The following is a 12,509-nucleotide window of genomic DNA, read 5'->3' on the forward strand; positions in this document are numbered from 1 at the left end:
AACCTATTGCCACCCAAAAATAAGGGTGGGCAGACGGGTCTAGGATCCGATGGGCAGGTACAGGACGGGATTGAAATTTGTAAACTCAAAACGGGGTGGGGCGAGTCCAAATCTCTGAAAAAATGGTCCCTGGCCCGGATTGTTTTCACCGTCCATCTCCACCATATGGAGATTAAATATGCACTGTTTATTTCTTTCAGATCGGGTTAGGTCCAGTTTTATTTTTGAAAATTAACAACCCGTCCTGTCCACTTCATTTCCAAATGGATCCGGTCCAGTTCCTCCAAATTTAGACCTCGCACGGCCGGTGTCCACCCCTACCCAGAAACGACCAAAAACTAGTGTGGAAAAATCAGGCCTAGTTAAGTCACACAACTTTTCAGCCCATTACATGGAATCGGGATGGGACTGGACTGACCTGGACTCAGTTCAGCACAGCCAATCCATTCCCCAATCAGCGGACAAAGAAAAAAAACAAGGGAAAGGTCAAAACACTCGGCAACGAATTGCTTGATGTCCACGCTGCCCCTTCCAATTTCAAATCCTCCGTTTGGAGAGATTTTTTAGTGTGGCCGACATACGGATGGTACATCATGTGTTATTATAAAAATAGTAGGATATGTGTGTTAAAAAATTATTAATTAAAAAAATAAAATTTTTCATCACTTATTTAAAAATATATAATGTATCATCCATGTTCTCGTTACAATAAATTTTTTTTTCTCCGAGTAGGAGAACATATTCCAAAACGACCAATCCCGTGAGGCCCAAACTACATGTCCATCCCTATGCAGCTGGTCTCCCTTTCTAAAACCTGGCCAGCAGCAGCAGCTTTCTCTTTCTTTCTCCGCCGTAACTCCTACTCCCCATTCTCCTCACTCTCCACTTCTCATCCTCCTCTTCTTCCCCAGCTACCTACGGACAGCGCCGCCATGGCGCCCCGCCCGAAAGACGACGCGTATCTCGAGGCCGTAATCCCGAAGCGCATCAAGCTCTTCGAGGCCATCCAGGCTCAGCAGCTCGCCCACCGCCAGTCCCTTCCCTCCGATCCAATCAAGTAAGCACTAAACCCTAAGCCCTAACTCTTCCGGGTTTTGGGTATTTGAATTTTGATTTTTTGTTTGGGGTTTTGTAGGATTACTTTGCCGGGCGGACAGGAGAAGGAAGGGAAGAGGTGGGTGACTTCGCCATTTGACATTGCCAAGGATATTTCCAAGAGCTTGGCTTCCAGCGCTGTGATTGCAAAGGTCAATGGGGACCTGTGGGACATGAGCCGTCCTCTGGAAGGGGACTGTGAGCTTAAGCTCTTCAAGTTTGAAGACGATGAAGGGCGTGATACTTTTTGGCATTCTAGTGCTCACATTCTCGGACAGGTATGAAAGTTGTCGAATTTATGGTTTGTTGGATTGGATTTTGAGGGTTTTATAGTGTTTTTGACTTTCGATACGTTGCAGGCACTTGAGGTTGAGTATGGATGCAAGCTCTGCATTGGTCCGTGCACTACTAGAGGAGAGGTTTGATTATGTACCTTTAGCCTTGGATATATTACCATGCTGATTGACTTTGAGTTTTTGAGTTATTAGTTTGTTTATGCTATGTTATCATGTGTTTTCATTTGTATGACTTTTGGATTATGCCAGTTCTGGTTCTTCAAATACTGTGTAAATTTTCTCGTGAAAAGTAATCTAGTCTTGGAGACGATTTCATTAAAACTTTTTATTTTCAAATTTACCATGCAACACGTCTAACCGTGATATAATAGTTGTTTTCTGTTGTCTGTACATGCTTCTGTACTTGTCTACTCCGTGGTTGACATTGCTGTTTGGATGAAACTCTATGTGCTTGTGTTGTTCTTTTCATTTGCAATTTTATCACATGGATATTGAACTTTTGTGCTCCCACTCTTGGAAATGAATTTGTATAGAGTTCCTTCACTGCTATCAGTTGCTGGATTACTCATTTGGGTCGCTTGTGAAATTCAATAACAGGGTTTCTATTACGATGCGTTCTACGGTGATTTGGGCTTGAATGACGAACACTTCAAGGACATTGCCTCAGCGGCAGACAAGGCTGTTAAGGTATTGTTTGCACTCTTGTAGAAAAGTTAATGTACACCTTTCTTATGGAGGAATTGCTTGCTCCTTTACGGGTAGCAAAATCAATAAGTTGTTTCAACATTTTTGTCTTTCTTGTTGAGATTCCTTGATTGATTGCACATTGTTGCTTCAGTATTTTTATCTGGTTTGTTGAAACTCCTTTGACTGGTTTGTTGCATCTTTATCCCCAGGGTAAACAACCTTTTGAGCGTATTGAAGTCACAAGAGAACAAGCCCTTGAGCTTTTCTCTGATAATCAATTCAAGGTAAGTGAAGCTGATCAGTTTGTTTCTCATCAGTAACTGATTGTTATCTACTCTTCTTATCTGCATTCCATACTCTCAAATAGCAATATCAGATGTGTTTTTTTCTTCACTAATTTTAAGCAGGTTGAAATCATCAATGATCTTCCGGCAGACAAAACTATAACAGTATATAGATGTGGCCCCTTGGTTGACTTGTGTCGTGGGCCCCATATACCAAATACTTCTTTTGTCAAAGCATTTGCATGTTTGAAGGTATGTGTTCTCATGACATTTTAGAGCTGTAGAATATGTTTATTCTTGTATGCATGCATTGTATGTGTATGTTTAACTTATGAATGTGTAACTTTAGGCTTCTTCAGCCTACTGGAGGGGAAATAAAGATCGTGAAAGTTTACAGAGAGTCTATGGAATATCATATCCTGATAAGAAAAGTTTGCAGGTGATATTTTATTTTTTTAACCTTTTATGGGGTTTTGGATTTTCTTAGCAGTATCTGAAATCTTTTCTCGTCATGTTCACCTTATATTGAAGTAACAAATACCATATCAAAAGATGTGGCAGGTCTGATGATATTTATAGAAATTGAGAAGTAGTCAGGTTATGAACTGTATTGGATAGGACTAGAACCTATGCCAATATCTTCTATTGGATATTGGTCTTGGATTATTTTACTTACCATCATCAACTTTATCTGCAGCTATATATCCAGAAGCTGGAAGAAGCAAAAAAGTATGACCACAGACTGTTGGGTACAAAGCAGGAGCTCTTTTTTTGTCACCCACTTAGGTATGTATGGAGCTAATACTTCCTCATTCTATAAGTGATCAAGATTCCCCATGATTTCCATTTGATTTTTTCTTCTTGTCAAACTCAGCCCAGGAAGTTGGTTCTTCCTCCCTAATGGAACTCGGATTTATAACAAACTAATGGAGTTTATAAAAAATCAATATAGAGAACGAGGCTATAAAGAGGTGACAAGTAATGTTCGGTTTTTACATCATCCTAGTACTCTTAAATAATTTTAACCTAATTTGCTATTCTTTGGTAGGTTATATCACCAAACATGTACAATATGCAACTTTGGGAAACATCTGGTCATGCTGCTAATTACAAAGAGAATATGTTTGTATTTGAGGTGAGTTTTGACATTATAGTATTGTGATCAGTTATATCATCTTTATGCTTAACTTAAAAGAACTGAACGTACGATGACATATTTTATTTTTTCTGGATATGACTAAAGAGTGAATACCAAATTTTGGCTACATACATCTTAATCTGATGATAGCTAATCCTGTGCCACCTAAACTTGTCTGGTTGTTTACGGGAACTTTGTATACCTGATGTCATGAAGGGGTCTCTTACATATGATTGAGATTTTCATTGAGTAGTTATTCTGTGTGGCTGAGCAGGACTATGTTTAATTACCAGACCATTACAATATTTGCTGTGGAAATGACCAATATGTTTAAATTGCTGGATATTGCATTTTCTCTTGCAGATTGAGAAACAAGAATTTGGATTGAAGCCAATGAATTGCCCAGGGCATTGTTTGATGTTTCAGCATAGGGTTCGCTCATATAGAGGTATGCTTTTTAACAAAATTTTCTTTACCTTTTCTTTCGAATTGCTTGATAAGAAAGTCCCCTGTATAAGGAGGTCATTTTATGGATGCCTGCCTGATCTTTTACTTGGATTTGTCTTCTTTTTCTCTAAGGATGTAGTTTAGGGGCCATTTGATAACCATTTCGTTTTCAGTTTTCAGTTTTTGTATTCATTTTTTTAAAATTGAAATCTTGTTTGGTAACTACTTTCTGATTTCATTTAAAAAAAAAAAAAAAAAAACTGAAAACTACTTGAGTTTCAAAATTTGGCCTTGAGTTTTCACTTTTCTTTTTTTTTTTTTACTGAAAACTGAAACTGAAAGTAGTTGCCCAACAAGTGAAAACTGAAAACCAAAATCTAAAAACTGAAAATGAAATGGTTATCAAACAGCCCCTTAGTTTGGCCTTGTTGGCTTGGACCATCTCCTAAGGAGATGTCAAAAATGCCACATAGACGTATAACAGTAACAATTAACATACCATTTACTCCAACCGAGATGTCAAAGATGACATGGACAAAGAGATGTCAAATTTGAAGCTGCCTTCAAATTTGATTTTGCTATTTCCAAAGGCATTCCACTTTCCTTACCTTAAATGCTAGCATTTTTTTAGTATTTTATTATTATTTTTAAACCGATAACAACCCAACTATTATTAATTTTGTTTAAAAAAAACATAAATAAAGCAATAAATTTTGGCATATTGGGTGGAAGAAAAATCTTGACAATATGTCAAATTGCCAAGTCATCCATCAAATTGAAATTTGATGTTTCCTTTGGAGATGCTCTTAGCAGTTTTCTTGTTTCTCTTTGGTGTAGTTTGGGGGCCGTTTGATAACCATTTCGTTTTCACTTTTCACTTTTTTTGAAAACTGAAATCTTGTTTGGTAACTATTTTCAGATTTCATTTAAAAAAAAATGAAAACGGAAAACTACTTGAGTTTCAAAATTTGGCCTTGAGTTTTCACCTTTCATCTTTTTTATTGAAAACTGAAACTGAAAGTAGTTGCCCAACAAGATTTCAGTTTTCAATAAAGTGAAAACTGAAAACCAAAAACCAAAAACTGAAAACGAAATGGTTATCAAACGGCCCTGTAGTTTGGGCCTTGTTGGCTTCTTGAGCAGTTTTCTTGTTTCTTTTTGGATGTTCTTGTCTTTCTTTATTCGGACAGATCTCTTGTACATTTTGTGTTGTACGCTTTTTTAGTCTCTAAAATATTTCCAGTTCAGCAAGAAAGTCATTAGTTTACATGATTGAGTTCGGTATAATTTTGAGTTGTTACTTTTGGCTTGAGTCTCTCGGTATGAGTTGTTTCTATGTTGCATTTTTCTGGTTATTTCTTAATGTAACATGACTGTTAAAGTTTTTTTTTGTTACAAAGAAATTTTAAAGTTTTTATTGGGATGCGGGTGCTTGGTATTTTTTTACCTTATTAAAGTTGTGATAGCCCATGCTTTGCTTCGGAGTACTAGAAATTGCTACTTTATGTGACATTTTTGCACCATACGCATTTTCATCTGTCTTTTTTTTAAACCTTGATGACAGAACTTCCACTTAGACTGGCTGATTTTGGTGTTTTGCATCGCAATGAGGCCAGTGGTGCACTGACTGGATTAACACGCGTACGGAGATTCCAGCAGGTATACTTTCAATGCCTTGGTTTTAGCTTAACCTAGCTGTTAATTTAGGTGTCTCATGTTCATCCTGAACCTGCTTTGTAAACAAATAAACAATTTAGATTATCCTGGCTTCAGATTTGTTAGTTCATTAGGAATAGGAGTTCATATTTCTTTTATGCTTGCCAGTGCCCCTAATGATGCACTTTATTATCGGAAGATTTATATTTTTCGTCAGTTCTCTTCTATTAATTTTCTGATTATATATACTCTTCTGACATGTTTTAGTAATATCCAACAGGATGATGCCCATATCTTTTGCAGGGAGTCCCAAGTGAGTTGAGCTTAATTAAATTGTACCTACTGTTTACAACTTGACCTTTTTTTTATAAATTTTTTTGTTTTGTTTCGTTCTTAAGACTTTTGGTTTTTGGTGCTTCTGTTGTCAGGTGAAAGATGAAGTAAAGCGTGTCTTAGATTTCATCCAGTATACTTATAACATTTTTGGCTTTTCTTTCGACCTGAAGCTATCAACAGTAAGATTCTTATTACCTGTGCTTAAAGCTTCAAACCTCTTGACTTCATTACTTAAGGATGCAGATTCAAATTTGTTGTGTTGTACAACATCTTGTACTTATGTTGCAGATGCCAGAAAAACACATGGGAGATCTGGCAACATGGGTGAAAGCTGAGGCTGCTCTTGCAGATGCATTAAATGAGTTTGGCAAGCCTTGGCAGGTACTTTTACCTTGTGCTTTAGTCGCTCTCAAACATGGTGGAGGATTCTCTCCCTTTCCCTCCCCTCCTATTTAAACAGTTACGATTAAGTCACGTCAACATCTTGTATTGATTTTTTTTTTATAGAGACAAAAAAAAAAAAAAAAAAAAAAAAAACTATGAGAGGAGGGGAGAGAATTTTACTCCTTCAAACATATAGTGAACTCCTCCTTTGGCACCTTATGCAGTATGAACATAAAGTTTATACAATCTTCATTGTAGGTGGAGCCAGGGTGGTTATATTTCTTTTTTAGTGTAGTCCAACCTAGTTCAAACCTCATTGTAGCTGAGCAGCATATTTAATAAAGCAAAATTTGTTTCGCTGGAACTTTGTATTGAATGGATAGATTTGACTCATTAAGCCATTTTCTACTCCACCATTTTACCATTGACATAAATTGAACTGAGTTCTTTCTGTTATTGCTTAGTTGCCAATCTGGTCCATTATCTGTGCTTTGTTTTCTTTAGCTGTGTGTTAGGGGCCCCTGAATTTCTTGCCTTTGTCTGAATGCTTACATTGTTAGTCTTGCTACACAGATAAATGAAGGGGATGGTGCATTTTATGGACCAAAAATAGATATCAGTGTATCTGATGCACTGAACAGAAAATACCAGTGCGCAACACTACAGGTACTAATGATCAATTCTTTGATGGTTACACCGCTTTCAGTTTTTCTTCTTGTTGTTCCTCCTATGTAACTATCTAGCTATCATTGAAACAATATTCTGGTTGCAGCTTGATTTTCAGCTTCCACAAAAATTCGAGCTGAATTACTCTGCAGAGGGGGAAGAAGGCAAGTTGGAGAGACCTGTTATGATACACAGAGCTGTTTTAGGCTCCGTTGAGCGTATGTTTGCTATACTGTTGGAGAACTACAAAGGGAAATGGCCCTTCTGGCTTAGTCCACGTCAGGCAATTGTTTGCCCTGTCTCAGACAAATCCCAACCTTATGCTCTGGAGGTAGTATGTTAGTGCTTTTCTGGTTATTGGTTGACCACTATAAGGTTCTATGAACTTTTTTCTGTTCCCCTTCTGGATCTTAGATCTATATAAATGCAGTTGATGATGTACATACACTTGCTGGTTTTGATAGTTGATGAAACCGAGGGCTGGTTTGGTATTGTTGTGCTTTGAAAAAATGTTGCTTCTGCTGTGCTGTGAGAATAAGCAGCAGAGTGTTTGTTTAACTTTTTTGTAAAAGTGCTTTTGAAAAAAAAAAAGCAGTATTATAGTGTTTGGTAAACTTTTATGTAAAACAGATGTGAAAAAAAGCCGGTTTTTCAAAGCTGGGTTTTGCAGCTTCTTGTTTTTGGCTTTTTTTCACCCAAAACTGTGAAAAAAAACTGAAGCTGAATGTTTACCAAACACAAAAACAACTCCCAGCTTTTTTTGATACCAGTTTTTTTTCAGAATCACCTCAGTACCAAACCAGGCTTGAGTATACTGCTCAGTTTTTAAGTTCAATTTATCTTTAAATGCATCATGTTATGGGTAGTATAAAATGCTTGAGTGAGATTTACGGCGGTTTAAATTATTTTATATTATATTGTGAATAAAAACTGTTGCAATTTTGTAGGTTCGGGATCGTATCCATCAAGCTGGTTATTATGTTGATGTTGACACTACTGATAGAACCATTCAGAAAAAGGTAAGAATTCATACTGTTGTCCTCTGCACCAAGCTTGACTTTTTTGGTCTCGTTTTGTTTGTATTTTTACGGGTTATTGGACGTCCGTTGGGCTTATTAGTAGTTCCGTAGTGGGAGCTGGCTCTCTCACATCTCATAAACCCGGCCAACTCTGGTGAAAACAGGATTGGTTCAATGGATTGTTTTTTGTTGCCTGACTGTTTGGCTCTGCAGGTACGAGAAGCTCAGATAGCACAGTACAACTACATTTTAGTTGTGGGCGAGGAAGAAGTCAAGAGTGGACAGGTTCTCTTCATTTCTATTTCTCTAGATTATTTAAGTTATCCTTCGACCGGTCTGTTTTGGTTAATTTACATGATAAACAAAACTGAAAAAATTTACTTCGAGAGCATCAAACAACACGGGTCACGGGTCACCTCAGTATCTGGTTCCTTCTCGTGTTAGTTATGCTGAACTTCTGCTATTCTGTTGAGAAGCTAATCTTTGATTCGTATTGTTCCAGGTGAGCTTACGGGTGAGAGACAAGGGAGATGTCACCGTAATGACTATGGACAATCTACTCCAGCACTTCAAGGCCGAAGTTGAAGCGTTCCATTAGAAAGATTTGCTTTTTAATTTTCTTATTTAAGATTAAGATTGATGGTGGGTGACTTCAGGAATTTAGAATACTATGAATGCGTTTGTTGTTTTACCATTGTTCTAACGATCCTTTCCATCAGCTGTACTGCCCATATTTGTTTTCAATTTTTATTTATTTATAAAGTTTCTGTTCCCACAACTCAGCTCTCTTCATCAAATGTATACATCCTCTTGCCGTTTGCAGTTGTCCTATTTTCTGCGAGCCTTTGACTCGTCCACAGACGAAGTAATTAAACAAGTGCATTATTCATCGGGTGCATTTTTGCTCATCTCCTCAAGTGGCGATAATGCTTACTACTCTAATTGTAACATTGGATGTGTTTAAATTTTGAGATTTGTGGCTATCTCTTCTACTGATCTCAAAATTTAAACTCATCTAACGGTGTAAAGTAGGGTGGCGAACTGAAATACTCCCTTATTCATAAGATCAAGATCGCCCTTACATTATAGTGTAATAATAGGATTATATATATGAGAGCTTGCTAATTAACAATGTTAGAAATAATCAATCTGCATTCCTATATATAAATTAAGCTGACGACCAAATAAAAGCAATTAAAAACTACTAATACTTGCTTAATTAATAATTAGTCGTGATGGAAATGCTGTTGCTGTTGACGGGAATAAGCAGACATAGAATTGCTGGTTTCACCGACGTTTTGGTAATCCGACGGCCTATATTCTTCGTTACGGTCATGACCGTCATCATGATCAGTAGTCTCCTGCTTGGCCGCTTTCTGCTTGGTCATTGCCATGAAGTCCACAGGTCCATGAGATAACACAAACTGGGATTGATCGTGCGGCTGTGGATGATGATGATGATGATCGTCATTCGTCGGCACGACGGAGGGAAGCTTAGAGAGGAGGGCTTCAAGGCTGCTCATAGAGGGGGTTATGTTTTTCAGTGGAACTACTTGACTAGGGTTGAGATATTGGGGATGATCATACATGAAGTCATGAGTTGGAGGTGGTGCAAGAGGGTTTGTGCCACCTTGGAAATGCCATGCATGTTGAGGATGATTATGATAATCTGGGGTGGGACCGTATGCATAGCCATGATGACGATCAGGCTTGAAGGGGAAGGATGGAGATGATGGGTGAGGGAGAAGCACTCCGGGGATGCTTTCGATGTAGCTGAACTTCTTTCTTAGCAGAACTACATAGCTCAAGTCTTCAATCACCTGCAGGATTTGCAAACATGCAATAATATTTTGCAGTCTTTGATGTACGGTTAAAGTTTATCTCATGATGTCGTTTTGAATCAATTTATGTACAGTTGCTTTAGTTTAGAGAAAGAATATCGTTTCCTATAAAAAAAACAAACATTCAATAGCATTCAATAGTACTTGAGAGAGAGAGAGAGAGAGAGAGAGAGAGAGAGAGAGAGAGTCCAGAGCCTCACCTTGTGAACAGCTCCTAACTGAACGACACCTTCTCTAACTGCTATCAGGGCTATGGTCTGCAGGATATTTTAATCAAAATCAAATCAAACATTTAGAAACAAAATTATTATAAAAAGATTTTGGAATTTTTGTGATGTGGGGTTTAAAAATGCTTAATTAAGTACCTTTATGCCAGACTGGAATTGGGCTTCCCATGTTCTAGGTTGCTGAGGCAAAAAAAGTAAAAATTAAAAACCTAATGACATGTACAGACAAATTGTATTGAAACAAAACTGGGGATCGAGGGTGTAGTTATATAAAAATTTTGGATGTAATTAATTAGTATATGCCACATGAAATGACAAACTGAATCATATATAGAACCATTGATCAGGAGCAGTTAAATTAATTAATAAATTTCGTATTATATTTATATACCATGTCTGCTGAGTTATGCCATCCTGATAAGAAGTTGATTTCTTGATCATTTGGTTCTTTGTGTATCCACTTATGACCATGATCTGCCGCCACTTTCCCGATCAACCTATATAACAACAATCACCAGTTGATTAATTAGTATTGTCAGAGATCAGTAATCAGGTACACCCAGAGAAAAACAAAATTAAAACCAGTCCAATATTTAATTGGTTAATTAATTAATCATATATATATATATATATATATATATATATATATATGTTTCTTCATAACTAGGTTAATTACCCTTCTCCATAGTTGTAGATCTCATGGGACATCTTGAAGAAAAGCTCAGGTTGCAGGCCATTGTATTGTTGAAATTGATCGCTTAAGTTGCTATACATTGATGAAGGTCCCGCAGGGCACTGATCAGAACTGGAGTTGATCTGATCATGAGCCGGTGAGGAGGCACCAAAGTTGCAGAATCCATCTTCCCAAACCAATATCCTGCATGTACACATATATAAACCTAGCTATGAGTCTATTTTATACTATCAAACTAAATTAAAAAAATTGATTAAATTAATATATACCAGTTCCTTCTGTTTCCTCTTGACCTATCATAAGCTCCATGACCTTCCCATCTGTTATAAAACCAAAATTATTAACTAAAATATCAATTTTAATATACTAACTAAGTGGGAACTGTAAGAAAAAGTACGAAAAAAAACCATTTTTCTGTAATTATTTTGGAAACATTTTCAGTATTTTGGTCTGCTTACTTGGGCGGTGGATAGTTTCTAGGGAGGATCCTCCAGAAGACTGCATAAATCCACTGAGAGTTTTCGTGATTGCACAAGCTTCTCAGGGTGTGTTGAAGCAGATGAGTCACAGCGAAGGGGTTCAGATGTTCTTCCATATCTCTCAAATGTTTTCCTTAATTACCTTCTTCCTTTCTCTCTCCTCTTCCAATCTTTACCTATCTTCAAGAGAAGCAAAACCCCAACGTCCTATCCCCCTTTATATACTCTTCTCTCTCTCTGAGTAGTGTGAAAGACTGAAGTGAAATAATTTTTTCTTTGGTTACTTTTACCAAAATGTTTCCCTGAGGCCCCACCTTGTATTTCTTCCCGTTTCCCGACGGTCTTGATTTCTACCCCTTGATTCAAAAACTACCATCCCATCTCATGAGCAGTATTAATTATTACCTCATTCAAATTATGATGAACTATTAGAGAAACGACCAAACCTTATTATTCTCATCAAACTACATCATGAGTAGTTTCAGTATCATTTATCTGACTTCTGACACACTTATTTCGAAATGTGAAGCTGAAGGAAGTTTGCATTTTATCGTAAAGGGTGTGCTATCTACACATCCCATTTTTACTTCTCACAAAACTCTTGTTAATTTTTGTCATTTGATTTTCTTCAATTTATCTGATTCAACGACCAAAATTAGAAGGTTTTGTGAGAAGTAAAAAAATGTGTGTGAATATCACACCCCTTGTCGTAAAATAAACTGATCATATGAGTAGTACGTAAATTAGCTATTTATAAGCACATGCAAGGTCTTTCAGTTAATTGACATGGGATTCACACTCTCAACAATGACCTCATCAAATGTGCAATCATTTAAGTCAAACACATGAACAATACACACACACACACACACATATATATATATATATATATATATATATATATATATATATATATATATTAGGTGGTGTGAGAGCACATAGGCCATTTGGCTCAACACATGAGTTAACCTTCTTTAACTATTAAGGAAGTTGAAATTCCACAATAACCAACGAGTAGGGAGTGATCCAACTCTTTATAAGCACATACAAAGTTTTTTACTTTTCCGACGTGGGATTCACACTCGTTAGGTACATGCATGCTGACTTGTAGCTAGTGTGCTATATATTTATATATATTATTGCTGCTAGAGTCCGATAGAGATATTGTACATGTAGTCAAAACAATGGACGCAAGAGCTATTAGGGTTTGAGTAGGATAAGGATCCTCTCTAGATCTTCTTTGTAGGGATCCGGAAGATC

The 12,509-nt window shown here is 37.0% G+C and overlaps 2 protein-coding genes across 2 annotated transcripts; one reads left to right on the forward strand and one right to left on the reverse strand.

The window, feature by feature from the left end:
- Positions 1 to 766: 766 nt before the first annotated feature.
- Positions 767 to 8,786, forward strand: LOC137737126 (threonine--tRNA ligase, mitochondrial 1-like). The gene is made up of 20 exons (XM_068476512.1): positions 767 to 1,057; positions 1,136 to 1,373; positions 1,455 to 1,514; positions 1,989 to 2,078; positions 2,288 to 2,362; positions 2,486 to 2,614; positions 2,712 to 2,801; positions 3,060 to 3,148; positions 3,237 to 3,333; positions 3,411 to 3,497; positions 3,864 to 3,948; positions 5,512 to 5,606; positions 5,884 to 5,916; positions 6,032 to 6,118; positions 6,228 to 6,320; positions 6,897 to 6,989; positions 7,096 to 7,320; positions 7,937 to 8,008; positions 8,222 to 8,293; positions 8,511 to 8,786. Exons 1-20 carry the CDS (start codon positions 777 to 779, stop codon positions 8,604 to 8,606), a joined length of 2,187 nt encoding a protein of 728 aa, XP_068332613.1. The 5' UTR covers positions 767 to 776; the 3' UTR covers positions 8,607 to 8,786.
- A 247-nt stretch (positions 8,787 to 9,033) lies between these two features.
- LOC137737127 (protein RICE SALT SENSITIVE 3-like) lies at positions 9,034 to 11,419 on the reverse strand. The gene is made up of 7 exons (XM_068476513.1): positions 11,229 to 11,419; positions 11,040 to 11,090; positions 10,753 to 10,953; positions 10,468 to 10,573; positions 10,215 to 10,256; positions 10,050 to 10,106; positions 9,034 to 9,828 (listed from the first exon to the last, which is right to left on the reverse strand). The coding sequence occupies exons 1-7, from the start codon at positions 11,363 to 11,365 to the stop codon at positions 9,235 to 9,237; spliced, it is 1,188 nt and encodes a 395-aa protein (XP_068332614.1). The 5' UTR covers positions 11,366 to 11,419; the 3' UTR covers positions 9,034 to 9,234.
- Between the last annotated feature and the right edge of the window lie 1,090 nt (positions 11,420 to 12,509).

Source organism: Pyrus communis, chromosome 6, assembly GCF_963583255.1.
Source record: "Pyrus communis chromosome 6, drPyrComm1.1, whole genome shotgun sequence".
Lineage (NCBI taxonomy): Eukaryota > Viridiplantae > Streptophyta > Magnoliopsida > Rosales > Rosaceae > Pyrus > Pyrus communis.